The following is a 16,853-nucleotide window of genomic DNA, read 5'->3' as shown; positions in this document are numbered from 1 at the left end:
TCCTACCAGGACCTGGTCCTGACATTCAATCTAGAACCGTGATTGCTGAAGTTTCCTCTTCCTCCTGCCTCTTCTCAAACCCACCCGAGGCAAGAGAGGTAAGGGCGGGAGAGAAACCGAGCAAATCTCTGTGTTCCCCGAGGTGTGTTGTCAGGGTTCCTGGTTTGCAAGCATGTTTCCCCAAGAAGAATGAACATATATATACACATGTGTTCACACATGCACACATATATGTGTTCATATATATACACATGTGTGTGTGTATATATGCATATATATGCTGTTTTTAATGGACAGTTTTCCTGGGTAAGAACAGAAAGACTCAGGTGTTGGCAATGAACCAGTTCTGTCAGCCATGCAAACAATGGCCCCTGGGCTGTGACTGAGAAAGGCTCCGGGAGAGACTGGCTCCCCAAAGTGGCTAAGGAATCTGCGTTATCAATATGATAATAATATATGAATTCACTTAGTGAACCTGGAGATTAGCTCCCCTGGAAGCCAGAGTTCTGAGGAGAGGGCTCCACAGTGTCTGAGGCCGGCCTGCGGTGTGAAATGTCAAACATAACCATCCATTTTTCCGGAGCCAAAGAAAGCGCTTTATACTCAGCTCAATTCAGGCTTCAATCCTGTTGCCTGGGGCCAGGGAGGAGGTGGTAGCTAGACAGTGTTGCCTTTTAAAACTCACTGGCAGCAGTGACGTCCGCAGCCCTGACCTCAAGGTCTGACCTCAAGGTCCAGAGTTCCTTGGTATTCAACTATTATTTCTGCAATTAACAAGTCCTAAGTCTGGCCAGCACTGACCCCATTTCTGATTACCTTTGTCACAATAAGGCATAAACAACTGTGTGCCGATTCTGCGTCAGGTTCACCTAGGCAGAAGGCTAGACCAGGGGAGATTAATTTGTGCAATTTCCCCTGCAAACATCTTAAATGTGCTCCTAGTGAGGCATCTAAAAAGTATCTAGAAAAGGAAGCCAAGAGGGTGTGTGTGTGAAAATCAGGGCAAATGAATTGATTTAGTGCAGACCTCTTGCCACTCCGAAGACTGTCCACAGTGGCTCACCTGGCTGCCTGTGTGACGCAGATGCTGCACACAACCAGCATCCAGCATCCTAGTGGGGACCAGAGAGCACCAAGGAGACAGGCCATCCACCACTAGTTCTACCTCCTTGTCACTCGAGGTGATCCCCTGCCTCATCTGCTCAGAATGCCAGTCTCTTTCAGAGAACAGTTAACTGAACAGACTGAAAAAAACAAACAAACAAACCAGGATTCTTATCTTCTGTCCTTTCTCTGTAAAAAACTGAGAACCCATGTCAAGATGGACTGACCTGAGGTCCAGGGTACACACATGCAGAATCACAGGCCCCCAAAGCTAGAAACCACCCTGATATTTCTAACTAAACCATGACCATTGGCTTCATCTTTACATTGTAAAAGATTCAACATCTCTCGGTGCTTCCTCCGAGAGAAAGAGATAGACGGGGGTGACCAGAAGGAAAAGGGAGGTGTGTCCTACATGAGGCATTTCAGTTCCAGAATCATCCGTGGAAAGGGTCGGGGAGACGGTTTGAGGCACTACCTAGAGATTCCCGGGGCAGGTTCTTCCTGGGACAGGATATTTTGAAACAGCTGACATCTGAATGCAGGCAGGCAGTCTGTGCCAGTGTGTAAAGAACTGCCTCTTCCATGATGCTTCATGGATGCCGAGTCCTCAGGCCGGGGACGTAAGGCCCAGAGTCTGATGCAAAATGCCACTGGCTCCCCGGGGGCGGGGTCCTACCCAATCTGAATCTGCCCTGAGTACATTGTGAGGACCAGCATGATGGAGAAGCCGGTCAGGAGGCCAAGATTCTGGATGACAAAGGGGACCAGGAAGCTGTCCTTCCTCTCATCCTCTTGACAGACCTCGTTCATCTCAGGGAACTGAGAAAGGAGAGAAAAATGTGAAGGTTACAGTTTCCGTTACCATCTTACCAGTTGTGGTGATTGGGACAAGTTATGGTTTGAATCCACCCCCACCCACCCCCAATTTCCGGTGGTGGTGTTTTGGAGGTTCTGGTGACTTCTCTAGAGGAAGTAAGTCACTGGGGGCATTATCTTTGGCCGTTCCCTAGAGCTCTCAACAATATGGCTGCCGGAAATGGGACCAGAACAATGCCAACACCAATTGCCACATCAGCATGGACTGGAGGAAACCTCACAAAGCCCCACCCATAGATGAGGAGTTCTAGGAAATGACTACTCAGACTTCCCCAGGGATGAGCCCTCTAATTGGATATCCAATACACATTATACATACAAGCATCATCAAATGGACTCAGCAGTTTGTGTTTGTGTGTACATAACATATATGTATTATATATATATGTGTATATATATATATATATATATATATATATATATATATATATCAGTGATAATTAGAGAGAAAGGCTATGAATTTGAGAGGGAGCAGGGCGGGGGAAGGACAACACAGGTTTGGAGGGAGAAGGGGCAAATACAGCAGTCATGAAATTCTCAAAAAATATTAAAACTTCAAAAGAGACATAATGTTACCACTATTTGTGATAGACAGGTTATAAGTAATGTTCTTTCTCTTTCATTCTTTTCTTTTTGCCTACACATTACAACTTTTCTATCAAATTTAAATAAGGACCCTGGCCCGAGTACAATCAATTTTCTTTAATGACACCATAACAGAGGGACCAAAGTTCACCCTTTTAAAGCCAATGATGGGCTGGAGAGATGGTTCAGTGGTTAAGAGCACTGGCTGCTCTTCCAGAGGTCCTGAGTTCAACTCCCAACAACTACATGGTAGCTCACAACCATCTCTAGTGGGATTTGATGCCCTCTTCTGGTATAAAGGTGTACATGCAGCTAGAGCTGCATATACATAAAATATACATATGCCTAAAATAAACAAACGTAACAACAAAAACCCAAACCAATCACTCACTGGGATAGTAGTTTACACCTGCATGCCTAGCACCCAGAGGCTAAGGCAAGGCTACAATGACTTCAAGGCCAGTCTGGGCTAAAAAGCGAGATTCTTGTCTCAAACACACACAAGAAACCCTAATGCTGCCTTGAAACTGTTGATTCTATCATTTTTGATTTTTACAAATGTGTTGGATGTGTATAGGCATTTTGCTTGCACATATGTCTATGGACCACATTGGTGCTTGGGCCCTCGTAGGACAGAAGAGGTTAGATCCCCTGGAATTGTAGCCTCAGATGGTTCCACGCCACGCCAGGGGTGCTAAGAATCAAACCTGGGTTTTCTTCAAGAGTAACTAGCACTCTTAACAGTGGAGCTGTCTCTTTAGCCCCAAATTGTTACATCTTAAATCAGCAAATCGTGCGGTATGTGAAAGAGACCTCAATGAAGCTGTTATTAAAAACAAAACTATGGGCTGGCAGGATGGCTCCGTGTGAAAGAGAGTTTGCTGCCAAGACTGAGGACCTGGATTTGATCTCAGGAACCCGTAAGATAAGGAAAACCAGCCCCCACAAGCTGTTTCCCACAAGAATAAACTCGCACCCATACAAAAATCAATGTAAAAAGAATGAAAAAGCAACCGTTCTAACTTGTGCCCTTGTCCCTCCTATTCAAGAGTCAATCATAAACCACGGCACACTTACCATATCAGCTAGAGCAATATACAAGAACATTCCTCCAGCCAGTGCAAAAATCCAGTTGGCAGAGAAATGACTTCCAGCCAGGATGCCAAAGGCCAGCCCCACATAGCAGCAGCAAGCAGAAAGGAAGTTGAAGAAGAGAGCCTGCTGGATGCTCATACCAGCATTGAGCAGGATAACAAAGTCTCCTACAACAGGGACGAGAATGGGAAGGGAGTTGAGTCAGGACACGGAACACTAATGCTTCAACTACGGAGGAAGCGTGGGATAAAATCCCAGGCTCAAGGACGGTCCTGGGATGAAGGCACCTCCATCTTCCATCTCTGGCTATGGCCTCCCGGCACAGGGTTTTGAAAGTCCATAAATAACCAGCAGTGGCCTCATTGCTCCCCACCTAGAGGCTGGAAATAATTCACAGGCTCTTAAAAGGAGAGGACCGACTAGCAACGGCCTCCTTTCTTTTTCGACCGACGGTGAACTAAAAATAGCTCCCTTTCTCCTAACGGGCGGTACAGAACTGAGAGAGGGAGATGTTAATCACCAGCCCATACATGCCACAGTTAGGACCCTGAGTTATCGCTGAGTCTTGAGTCCTGGCTTCTCAGTCTTCCTCTGTGAAACTACATACATCCTTAAGCTCTGTTTTTCATACTTCATCCACCTGCCACACTGGAGCTGACTCCCAGCTTCCGCAGGATGAAAAGGTCATATGAGATGATCATCTTCACTGAGTATCAATAGCGTATGGCCCCTAATGAGCCCAACATTTGTTTGCTAATAATCCCCTTGAGGATTCTAAAGGGCAGGTGCAGTTATTAACCACACTACACAGGCGAAAAAATTAAGCCACAATATATGGAGCTCATGGAATTAAAAATCTTCCTGTAAAAACCTTCACCATTCTAAGCTACGTCCTAGTCAACTGATTTAATTTGGAAGTTAGTCGGAACACGGTTGAGGTGGAAGAGGGACAGGCAGCAGGGAGGAGACACAGGAAGGGTGTCTCAGGCAACAACTGAGGCGGCTGGCCCAGAGGGATAGGGAACGTGGTGCACTCACCCAGCTCGTGTGGGAATTCCTCACAGAGAATGGCCACTGACGTGCTGATGCCTTGGAAAACAGACACAGTGAAGGAGGCACCAATAGCCAGGCCATCGATGAAATTGTGGAGACCGTCGCTCAGGGTGATCATCCAGGCCAGGGTACCAATGTCAGAGTATCGGACCCCTTTGAGCCAGTAGCAAGCACTCTGGGATGCCTGCAGGTCCTACGGGAAAGCACATCTCAGTGGACTTGAGATTACAGGGTGACTCCAGTAAGCCTGACTCCAAGAGGCCACGGCTTCCTGAAGGCTTCCCCCGGGAGCTGACGGCTGCTGACCTGCACAGACATCGAGCCTACGATGACCTTCTCGTCCGCGCCAGGTGCCTTGCCATCCAGGTCACTGTTGCAGTGCTGGGGAATCATGTGATCCAGGTCCCCATTCTGGAGCTTCTCCGTCACACCCTCCTCCTGGTCCTTCTTGGAAGGAAGAGTCTCAGAGGCAAAATGGTTATGCCCATGATGGTGCTGGAGAACGGCAAGGGATTGGTGTTACTGACCCAAACCACCAGCCCAACACAGTCAGTACCCGCTCAGAGGAAGCATGCTAAGGCCAGGGAAGATCTTATTCCCACATCCAAGGAAACCAGCTGGCCACACACGGGGATGTGGGGAAACGGTTGTATCTGAAGACGTGGACATGAAGATAAGGACTTCCTATCAGACAAAGAAGTAGTCTCCAGATGTCACTCGATCCAGTGAGGTGACCACTACTCTCAGTACTTAGATTCCTCCTTCAGGAGGGCCACTTCACTCAACTCTAGCAGGCAGTGACCCCATGCCAGGCACCGGAGGCCTCTTCTGGAAGCTACACTGGTCAGCGCTGTTCCTGGGTACATGTCACCAAGCCTCTTTACTCTCCTCTATGCAGAGACTGCCAGGCTTGCCCTGCAAATACCTTCATGCACTTAGGCATTTCGCTGACCCATGCCAGCATTTATTGTTTGTTTGTTTTTTTGTTTGTTTTTCGAGACAGGGTTTCTCTGTGTAGTTTTGGTGCCTGTCCTGGATCTTGCTCTGTAGACCAGGCTGGCCTCGAACTCCCAGAGATCCACCTGGTGGCTGCCAGTGTTTTTTTGAGGTTTAAGAGTTTTCCCCTAGCTATTCCATCACTACCCCAGGGTCTCACCTCATTTTTCTGCTTCAGGAGCATCTTCAGGATCTTCTCTGTAAAAAAGAAAAGGTAGAAGCCCCCAAACACCACCGCAGACTTGGAGACATAGTTGTCTTGAGGGTTGAAACCAAAAGCCTGTGGGCCCAGGAAAAGAGAGTGAGTGTAAGTAAACAAGCCTTCATCTCTCCCTGTCGCCTGCTTACCAATCTCTCCGCTCTAGGAAAGAGGCAGCCCGGGGAGCTCTGCTGTCTGCACATTCTCTTGCCAGCAAAAAACCTAATCTTGACATTCCCCGATGTGCCAGCACTCGCTGGGGGGGTTGGGTATTCTCTTCTGATACAAAAGCAGACCAGCTTTAGGATTTCCTGACCCTGGGGTTTGCAGCCAAGACCTTACGCGTGCTAAGGTCTACCACTAAGCTACATCTCTGGCCCATAAATAATTATATGAATCATACATATATGAGATATACGATTTATTTATATGTATGTGTCTGTGTGTTTGCGAATGTGCATGTGGGTGGCCATGAAGCGGGGGCATCAGGTCACCTGAGCCTGGGAGCTGCAGGCATCTGTGAGCCATGTGGATGGTGGGAACCAAACTGATCCTCTGAAAGAGCAGCAAGCATTCTTAACTGCTGAGCCATCTCTACAGCCTCAAGCTAGGGAAAAGATACTGCAGGTGGTTTCTACTTGTTTGTTTGTTTGTTGTTGGTCTCTTTTGAGACAGGATCTCATTCCATAGCCCAGGCTAGCCTCAATCCCATAGCAATATCCTACCTCAGCCTCTCTAAGTGCTAGATTATAGACGTGAGCTACCACGCCTCACTTGGCTTTCCTTCCTTTCTTCCTTCCTCTTTAACTAGGTGTCACTACACAGACCATGCTGTCCCAGACTCAGACATCAGCCTGCCTCTACCTCTCCAGTGCTGGGGATTAGAGGCTGCTTTTCTCTTTTAATGAGAACATTGCCTTAGTTTCTGTCAGTATTTAGCCACACAAGCACTCAGTCATCAAATCCCACATGTAAAGGGAGGCCACTTGAGTTTATTTTTGCCTCATCCAGTGTCCCTGGTTGATCTGCCCATAAACACAATGGTTTAGTGATGATTGCTAAAAAGGGAAATCCATTCCAGGTCCACAGTAAGAATTGCAACATTTTCCTGACCATAGAACCTTGAAAGGACCACAAACCAAAAAAGCGGGCTACGTCCCTGCAGGCATCGACCTTGGGGTGGTTTAAAGCTGGGCCTGCAGTTTCTGCAGCTCAGGAGGATGAGGCAGAAGGATCCCGGAGCCCAGGAATCTGAGGCTAGCCTGCCCAACAAAGATTCCAGCTCTTTAGAATGTAATAAAAAATATGTTTGAAAAGAATGGAGTGGAGGTGATGTTTCTTTGAGTTCCTTCTGGAAACTTTACTTATTAAATAAGGAAAGGAGAAGAGGATTCACTGACACAGAAGACAGGAGTAGCCAGAGACCTGTCCTAAATCGGCTCCTGGTTTACGGTGACAAGTGTCCAACGGCCTGTTTGTCTCTTCTCTACCAGAAAACAGGCTCACAGAAACTCCATTCCCAGAACTCAGGAGGCTGAGGCAGGAAGACAGAGCATTTGAGATCATGGAGTGAGATTGCCTCAAAAAATAAACTTCAGCCAGGCGGTGGTGATGCACGCCTTTAGTCCCAGCACTCGGGAGGCAGAGGCAGGTAGATCTCTGAGTTCGAAGCCAGCCTGGTCTATAGAGTGAGTTCCAGGACAGCCAGGTCTACTCAGAGAAACTCTGTCTCAAAAATTTTTAAAAACTAATTAATTAATTAGATTAAATAAATAAAAAGACCTCCAACTCTCTCTGGGACATGACACAGACAGAAGCTGATCCTACTGAAGGGGAACCCCAAAGTCCTTCGGGTGTTTAAAGTACCACACTTAGTCACAGCCCTCTAGCATCATCTAGAGGGCAAATGCTAAAGAAGTCCCATATTCAGGTGAGCTCTCCTGGAGAAGAGGTACACCTTGGGGGAAAAAAATGTGAAGGAAAAGAGCCAGGAGGTGAGGTGGGATTCAAGAGCACGGGACTCAGACTCATGGGCCCTGGGCTTGGGGCAGTGGCCTCTCGTGCAGGTCAGACTCTGTGGGTAAAGGTGACTAGGTAGATAGGTATCACAGCTGCTCCACTGGGAACACAAAACAATACTGTGGAAAACAGTGTTCTCAGAAGCATGTGAAACCGTCTCTTGCCTTTGCTCAGGCCTGTCAGACCACCTACAACGAAATGCCTTGTGCTCATCATAATTAGCAGGTCTGCTGAAGGCATCTCACTAAATCAGATGGAATGCCTCTGAAGCTGACTACTCAGGCTTGAAAACATTGGCTCCCTCCTCTTCTGTGGAAGATCATCCACACGAAGGTGCCACAGACATGCTGTTTCCTTTGGATTTCCTTTGCCCTCAAACTCCCACCAAAGAGAACTGGGTTTTTACTGAGGCCCGTGGATTCTGTCGTGGTTTTGTTTCTCTGAATTGAAGTCCCCACACTGAGAGTCAGAGCTACATTAGCTTCTTTTTCTTTTTTATTTTAAAAAAAAGTGTGTGTGTGTGTGTGTGTGTATGTATATATATGTTTTATGTGTACGAGTGTTTTGTCTGCATGCACCACGAGTGTGCCTGGTGCCTGCAGAGGCCAGAAGAGGGCATCCAATCCCCTGGAACTGGAGTTAGAGTTTGAAAGCTCTGTGTGGGTGCTGAGACTCAAACCAGGGCAGGTCTTAACCACTGAGCCATCTCTCCAGTCCCAAGATACTGGCTTTTCACTTAACAGTCCCAGCACTTTGGAGGCCCTCGTGTGCCTTTGAGGCCAATCTTACTGTTTGCCATTTTGTACAAAGAACAGAGAGGTGAATGGCTGGTCGAGGATGTAAACTCTGGAGATAGAAAAGATGGGTTTCAACCCAGCTCTTAAACCTCTCCAAGCTCCTGCCTTGGTCCTAGCTTTCCAAACGGAAAGGACCTTGGGAGCTAGTCCCTACGCCTTCCATGCGAACAGAGGGGCCTCCCCCTGTGCTGACTGTCCCCTAGCAGACAGGGGGGTGCTTTGGGGTGAGTGCTGCAGCTTGCCATACCTCGGGGATGAGCTGGAAGAGGGCGTTGGAGTAGAGGGTTCCAATCGCCAAGGCTATGAAGTAGAGCAGCAGCCTCTTGTAAAAAGTCTTCTTCATGAAGGGCACCACGCTGGCCCCCATGAGGGAGCAGAGGGAGATGACGGTAACGCAGAGGAGACCGTACCCCCATACTGCCAGCCCACCCAGGACAGGGAGCAGGGCAACCACCATTGGGGAAAGGAGGTGGAGAGGAGAGTTGTGGGTATTAACGAAGGAACCCGAAAAGAAAAACCAGAGACAAGTAGGGAGGGAGAGAGAAACAGGAAACTTGTTAGTGATTCGAGGCTGATGCAATTTTCTTCAATCATTGCAGGAGGGTATGAGGAGGAATTTGAGGTGGCCTTGGAACCCTGTGACACTGTCCCTGCTCCTGAGGTGGCTGGGTCATACCCGCCAGCTGGTGTGACTGGCAAACAGGGCGGGATGCGGCCTCATCACACACACCGCGTGCCCAGGACCAACACAGACTGTGAACTCAGGGTCTTTTAAAACAGGGCACGAGAGCAAACGGGAAGAAGAAGATGTTTGGTGGGTCGCTGGCTTTGCTTCTGCACACTGAAGCCACGTTGCGGAGGCACACGTGACACTACCCACGGGTGGGGTGGGGTGGGGAAGGTGTAACAAAGTCACGTGCAGGGCGGGACAGGTACGACTCGCCACCCATCAGATGCGGCTTCTGAACAGTTGTGTCTGTCTGTTCCTATGTGCTCTGAGAGGGACCCGGTGTAGAAAGCAGAGTTCCAAGGCCAACCCATCATCGAAATCTATTTCAAAGGCATTTTCCGAAGGTGACACATTCTGGGTTGTGAGCACAGCCCTCAGGAGGGGGCAGCACAAAACCGTACCAGGACGGCAAACCTCGTGCGACCCGAAGGGCGCAACACGGACAGTGGCAGTAGTGCCGGCCGAACGGGCAATGAAAAGTGTCATTTCAAATCCTTAAAAACAATTAGTAAATTCAATGGCTGGAGCTGAAAAAAAAAATAGCCCAAGGTGAGGTCTCCCACGGGAAGAACTTTCTAGGTCCACGTCAAGTTTTGAAACTGTTAAGGGAGCTGACCTTAATTCAGTGCTTCCCTTGTGGAAGGAGGAGGTGGGTGGGGCATGACACCTCATGTGGAAGCTTTCCTGGGTCAGTCTCTCAGTTGAGGAGAGCTGGGAAGCCAAAGACATGAGTTTTTATGAACGCCTTCACACCACCAAAGGGCTCAACCAGGTAGCTACATACTAGTTCTCCAAGAGTAGCACGTGGACTGGGCTGAAAAGGGGCAGACTGTCAACTTGGGTCTTATTTTTGTAGCTCCTCAGTGATGACAATTAACAAAACAAAATTACTGGACATTTAAAAACAGTGGGTGAGTTACCAGGAAGTCAGACCTGTCAGGGAAAGATCAAGATGCAAGGTACCAACGACTGAGCTTCTCTCGTGTATCGCGTTTGTTTTGGTGGGAACATATTTGCTAAGTTGCCCAAAAGCTGTGATCCTCCTGCCTCAGATTTCCAAGTGCTGCCACAGCTGCCTTGATTAAAAATCGGGCTCACACTTTTGAGGCCAGTTCTACACAGAGCCGCTGTAACCCCCCTTCATTCCGCCTCATTCCTCGTGGACGATCAAATGGAGTCCACACACGAGCAACCCCACGATTTCCCTTAGGATACAGGGCCTGCCTTGGACACTGCACCCACAAACTGCAACTTTCCTTTGGACTCCTATAAACGGGGGTTCTGGTGTGCAGCCAAAGGAGATTCCCCAAGAGGAATGTTAAGAACCTTGCATCTGATGTCACCCTGAAGAGGCCAGAGGCCAACCTGAGTGAACAGAGGAAGGAGAGAAGGTATTGGACCCCCTGATATAGAGAGTAGATTCATTTTCTGGGGTGGCAGTTATTGGGAGCCTTAGAGCATAGAGGGAGGATGTCAGCCGGAGGAGGGCTCGGCTGGGGCGGCCCGGGAAAGGCGAACGCGCGTCTGTTCTACTGCACCTCTGGGATGAGCTGGAAGAGTGCGTTAGAGAGCAGCGTTCCAATGGACAGGGCGATGAAGTAAGTGAGCACACGGCTGAAAAACGCTTTCTCTGTGCACGGCAGGACCAGGACTCCCAGGAGAGAGGCCAGGTTAATCAGTGAGACACTGAGGAACCCAAAGCCCCACACTGCGGAGGAACAAGAAACAGACGAGGGCCTCCATTACTGAGGGTGGGCGTTTCTGCTGCTGAGCGTGATCTAGGCACATAAAGGTCCAGCAGCCCCTCAGGAAATGCTTGGTGATTCCATCTCTTGCTAGGGAAGCCTCAGAAAAACAATGTCAAGGTTGCTGTCCAAGCAGCTTACCTTTTAGAGGAAGAGATTGGAGACTCAACATGGAGGCGTGTATACCATGGCTTAGACAGCACATGTACTTATCATGGCAACACATTAGGTCTGGTAGCTCTTGCTGGCTACATAGGACTTCCGAAAGGCACCCAAGGACTCAGACAGGGTGAATCCACTCTAGCTAGAGGGGCGGTACTAGGAGGTGGGGATAATGAAGTAGCCAAGGGAGGTCATAAAGGTTGGCACTCTTACAGTGTAATGAAAACAAAGACTTTAAAAAAAAAAAAAGCATATTCACATGCTGGCCAGAGCCCAATGCCCTGTGTTCACCAGCCAGCCCACCCAGGGTCTGGTGATGTAGTGGAACAGTCTGGTGCACATGTCAATTATCCAAATCTACCCTCACTCCACTCCCCCTCTATTCCTTACTTACCTTCAATGGCGCTAGGCTTCCCCTCCTCTGTCTGCTCGTTTTCCTCATTCTCCTGGTTTTCTGAGGTGCAAGCCCTGGAATCCAACTGCTGGAGAATGGTGGGGCAGAACTCCCGAAACTCACTCATTCCGATCTGAGACCGCTCACTGAAATTGTGGGCAGCAAAGAGGTCTCCAGAGCTAAAGCACTGAAACCAGAGGAAGAGGCGGGAGGGCTCTTAGAACCTAAAAGTCGCGCTCTACCCCGCTAAGTGGCAAGACACTCAACCCTCTGAGAAATAAAGAGAAAAACGGACGTGGCCAAATCGCAGAGACTCTGGAGACGCATCTCCAGGGATAGATGAGTAAGGAATCCCTGCACTTGAAAAGGTCAGCCACCAACATGCTTAGTACACACAGCTGAAATGGATGCAGGAAGAGGTTTGGGGAACATTCAGATCCCCAGGGGGACCTTAACCTCAGCTACTTGGGTGGCTGAGGCAGGAGAACTGCAGCTTCAAAGGATGCCTGGGCTACAAAGCAAATTCAAAGCCAGCCTGAGCAGCTCGGCAAGACCCTCGCTCCAAGTGAAGAGAGAATACAATAAAAAGAGGCCGAGGAATGTAATTCAGGCGTGGCGTGTCTGCCCAGTGTACGCCTGGAAGGTCCAGGTCCAGTCCTACTGGGAGTGGGGTGTCTTGGAAGACAAGCTTCCAATCACGCGACCAGGGTGTGCGTTCAGAAAAACTGGATTCTATCTGCAAACCTGGTATCAAAATTTGGCTGCATGTCACAACAGCTCAGGGGACTATTCTGCTAAAATGCAAATTATAGAAACTTCTGCTGGAGTACGGACATGTGCTGGTTAGCAGACACAGGCACCCGCAGTGACCTTGGGGAGTCTTGCATATCATGGGAAACTGATCTTGAGAGCTCTCCCCACGCCCTCTCTCTGTGCATTCGTGCGTGGACATGATGTATACACATATGCAAGAGGCCAGGAGAGGACACTGGGGTCCTGTCCTACTAGTCTCCCTACCTTACTCCCTCGAGACAGTGTCTCTCATTGAACCTGGAGCTAGGCTGGCAGCCAGCGGAAAACAGCAATGCCATTACAGATATTTCATCTGGGTGCTGGGCATTCAAACTCGGGTCCTCAAGCTTTCAAAGCGGGGGCTCTTACTACTGAAACACCTCCTAAGCCCCCACTACCGTTTTACTAATTGCTCTTTATTCACGGAAACCACAGTCCTTTCTCTGCCTGGGCTTTTATCAGGGTCTACCCATGAGAGTCAGCCCTCTGGGAATGCCAACAATATAGGTTTTTAGACCAATAAAGTCTAAGTGCTGCACTCTGTTGACCCCAGAATACTGCTGCAGACCCTAAGGCCCATGTCTAAGTCCCTGATGGCAGGCCTGCCTCTGACTCACTGCCCATGTGGCACCCTCGGCCTCCTCAGTGATGCTGACACTGGTCACACTTGAGCAGCTCTGCGTGCATCCTACACGGTGCCCTGTCCACTTTCTCCTTTCAAGCCCCAGCCTATTCATCCTTCTAGGTGTGGCTTCAGCGTGCCTCCTGCACAAACCCTCAACTATGCTGGCACCTTCACTTCTCACAGACGAACCCCATAATTACAGCGCAGCCCACAAAAAGTGGTACTTTGTTTTCATTCCAGCTAGCTGAGCTCCTCCACTCAACCATGGTATGCAGGTCCTCTGCAGAAGCAGCCAGCGCTCCTAACCACTGAGCTCCCTGACTGTGACTGGTGTTTCTCCACTTCCCACAATGCTCTGGGAGGAGCAAAACAGAATATAAGGACTTTGCTGGCTGACTCCTATTGGGCTGCCACAAATAGCCCCTGATTCCAAGTAGCTGTGATAATATGGAAGAACACAGAACCAAGGGCTAAAAGCCCCGGGTTTTAGCCAAAACTAGAGACGAGATCAGTAAAAGTCTGAGACTAGAGTCTCAGCCCCCATCCCAGGAACCCTCATGAAACCACTCCCCAGAAAAACAATTCCTCCTGCATCTGAGGGGACTGTGAGGCGCATCTGGCGAGGTGTGTGGACAGCAAACTCTCTGCCTGCGCTGTCCTGGGAGCCATGGTTTGTGAGCAGTGACCCAGGTGCGGCAGGAAACTAACAGGCAGGTAGGTGGTCAGGAGGCCTCACTGGACGTGCAGATGTGTCGGTCCCAACAAAGGTGACTGCCACCGAGGCCGACCCGACAGAGAGGAGCCTTACCGTGGAGAGGTTCCTGTGTCCTTCCCTGGGGTGCGTACCATTATCCCGGCCTACTCCCACATCCAGGTGGTTGAGCAGGGCCTTCAGCTGTGGCAGGGTAAGGCTGTCATTCTCCCCATAGCGGTTCAGGAGATTTTCCAGGAAAGAGGTGGCGCTGAGGGCTGGCATGGCAGCGGATGAGGCGTGAGTCTGGGGGACAGTCCGCCATATGCCAAACAGCACCAAGAGGAGGCAGCCAGGGAGGGCTGGGTGCAGGGGCTTCATGGTGACCGAGTACACCTAGAAGAACACAAAGCCAGGTGAAGGCAAGGTCTCTATCTCTCCCCCCAACACCCAAGTGACTGCCAACTCACCACCCCCGTGCCAAGGACAAGGGCCCCCTTCCCTCAGACTCGGAGTAGGACAAGCATCTAAGTGTGACGTAGTCTCCCTCTCTGCCTGCTCCACCTGGCTTTGGAGAAATCCTTTTTGAAGGGGTAAAACGACAAGAAAAGGGACATGCTGGGCACTGGGGTCCATGTGTCCCAGCATCGAGGAGAAAGGGGCAGGAGGATCAGGAGGAGTTCAAGGCCAGTTTCATCTACACAGTGAGCTTGGACTATAGAGGAACCTGTTCCCCCAAAAGGGAGATGTAGGGATGGAGAGCTTTCAGGTGCCCATACTCCTGTAAGAAATCCTGATAAAACTGAGTCAACACACACACACACACACACACACACACACACACACACACACACACATACACACCCCAAATGGAGAAAGGGGACTAGTTGGGAAGACAAAGGGATTCAGTGGATAGAGACAAGAGAGGGTCCTAGAGAGTGAATAAGATCAGAATGCATTATATACATATATAAAAATGTCATAATGAAACCCATTACTGTGCGTAATTGCATACAGTAATGGGTTTCATTAAGCTAATAAAAATATTGTGCTAATAAAAATTTATTATTATTTTATGTGTTTGGGTATTTTGGCTGCATCTCTGCCTATGTACTACCATGTGCATACCTTGGTGTCTCCAGAGACCAGAGGAGGGCATCATGTCCCCTGGGACTAGAGTTATGGACAGTTGTGAGCCACCACGTGGGTGCTGGGTCCTCTATAAGAGAAGCCAGTGTTCTTAACCACGAAGCTGTCTCTCCAGCCCCTAATAAGAAGGTTTAAAAAGAAGAAAAACAGCCAGGTGGTGGTGCCTTTAATCCCAACACTCAAGAGGGAGAGGCAGGCAGATCTCTATGAGTTCGAGGCCAACCTGGTCTACAAAGCGAGTTCCAGGACAGACAGGGCTACACAGAGAAACCCTTCTCAAAAAAACAAAACAAAACAAAAACCCAACAGAAACCTAAAAGAAAAAAAAAAAAAACAGAAGAAATGCTTATCATCTCTGTCTAATACTGAGAACACATATTCGAAGCTCAAGCTGGGGGGTGGGGGGGGTGGCAGCACATCTCTACAATCCCAGCACTCAGCAGGCCAAGGCAGGCAAGTCACAAGTCTGGGCTACACAGTGAAACATCATTAAGACAGGGCAGTAAACTTTACAGCTCTGTAGCAGAATGTTTCCCTAAGGTGCAACAAAAAAAAAAAAAAAAAAAAAAAAAAAACCCTGGTTCTACGCCCAGAACTGTAAAACATAACACAAAGACTTCATGTTCAAGGGACCAAATCACAGAATTTATCTTCTTTCTAGAATTTACATATTTCAGACTGTATCCAGACTTCTAGAATTTACTCTAATCAAAGCAATTTTAAAAATAAGAAGAAGCAGCAGCAGCTAGGGGCTGGACAGATGGCTTAGTGGTTAAGAGCACTTGCTGATCTTGCAGGGGATCAGGGGTCAGTCCTCAGTCCTCACAGGGCAGCTTGAGCCATGTGTAACTCCAGTTCCAGGGGATCTGGGGCTCTCTTCTGGTTTCCATGGACTTACACTCAGTGTACTTAACATACATGCAAGCAAACATTTATACACATAAAATAAATAACACTCACAGAGATCCACCTGCCTCTGCCTTCCTCCCAAGTGCTGGGACTAAAGGTGTGTGCCACCTCCGCCCGGCTATAATATCCAATTTTAAAGCAGAATTATTTCATACAGTTAAAAACTTCACAAGGAACAAAGAAATACGGGAGCTGGTTACGATTTTCCTGTTAATCATTTACTTCCCTTAGTACAGTTATACCTTAATCAGTGACAGCAGCACATTAGGGACGCCAGCCCATCTATCACTGTGATGGTCTCCTCCCTGGGGAGGTGGAATCCAGCACCAAATGCTTCACCACATACCGCTCCACCTCTGTCTAAAGGAACAGCATCTCCATGTCTAAAGGAACAGCACCTCCATGTCTAAAGGAGCAGCAGCATCTCCATGTCTAAAGAAGCGGCGTCTCCATGGCTAAGAAACAGGCCTGCCTGAACCCTGCCCCTGCTGTTTGAATTCCCACACCGTTCCTTACAAGCGAAAAGGCATTGGGCAAGTCACTCAGCCTCAACTACCTCCATTTTCTCATCTGTAGAGGCAGTCAGTACCCATCTCGCTGGATGACCGGCCCTCAAGACTTTAGGACTAAAGTGATGGCGAGGCCCTCGCCACTAATTACCTGAACTAAGATACTCGAAATCTGGCTCTACCCGTTCAGACTGGCCTGAATTACATAGTGAGACAAAAGGAACAAAGGAGAAAGGCCACAAGGGAAGGGAGATGACCACCCCTGGAGAAAGGGTATAGCTCAGCCGTAGAGCATGGGCCTCACACGTACAAGGCCCTGGACGGGATCCCTAACACTGGAAGAGGAAGAGAGGCTGGGTGTGGTTGTGCACACCTTTAATCCCTTGGGAGGCAGGTAGAGAAGATGGATCTCTGTGAGTT

The 16,853-nt window shown here is 48.9% G+C and overlaps 1 protein-coding gene across 2 annotated transcripts in view; it reads right to left on the bottom strand.

Moving 5' to 3' along the window:
- Positions 1–387: 387 nt before the first annotated feature.
- The window catches only part of Slc39a14 (solute carrier family 39 member 14), a 47,460-nt gene continuing 30,994 nt past the window's right edge, over positions 388–16,853 (bottom strand). Inside the window, exons 2-9 of one of the 2 annotated variants that reach the window (XM_059273366.1) lie at positions 13,984–14,262; positions 11,759–11,945; positions 8,975–9,144; positions 5,873–5,992; positions 5,023–5,211; positions 4,702–4,909; positions 3,646–3,830; positions 388–1,926 (exon numbers count right to left, since the gene is read on the bottom strand). In XM_059273366.1, coding sequence (XP_059129349.1) covers positions 1,780–1,926; positions 3,646–3,830; positions 4,702–4,909; positions 5,023–5,211; positions 5,873–5,992; positions 8,975–9,144; positions 11,759–11,945; positions 13,984–14,247 — 1,470 coding nt within the window. In that variant the 5' untranslated portion in view covers positions 14,248–14,262 and the 3' untranslated portion in view covers positions 388–1,779. Of the gene's footprint in view, positions 1,927–3,645; positions 3,831–4,701; positions 4,910–5,022; positions 5,212–5,872; positions 5,993–8,974; positions 9,145–10,995; positions 11,166–11,758; positions 11,946–13,983; positions 14,263–16,853 lie in introns of those variants that run through there. The other variant, XM_059273368.1, reaches the window with a different exon arrangement.

Source organism: Peromyscus eremicus, chromosome 9 (assembly GCF_949786415.1).
Source record: "Peromyscus eremicus chromosome 9, PerEre_H2_v1, whole genome shotgun sequence".
Classification (NCBI taxonomy): Eukaryota; Metazoa; Chordata; class Mammalia; order Rodentia; family Cricetidae; genus Peromyscus; species Peromyscus eremicus.
The sequence above is the reverse complement of the archived record's forward strand: the minus strand, read 5'-3'. Positions and strand labels throughout refer to the sequence as shown.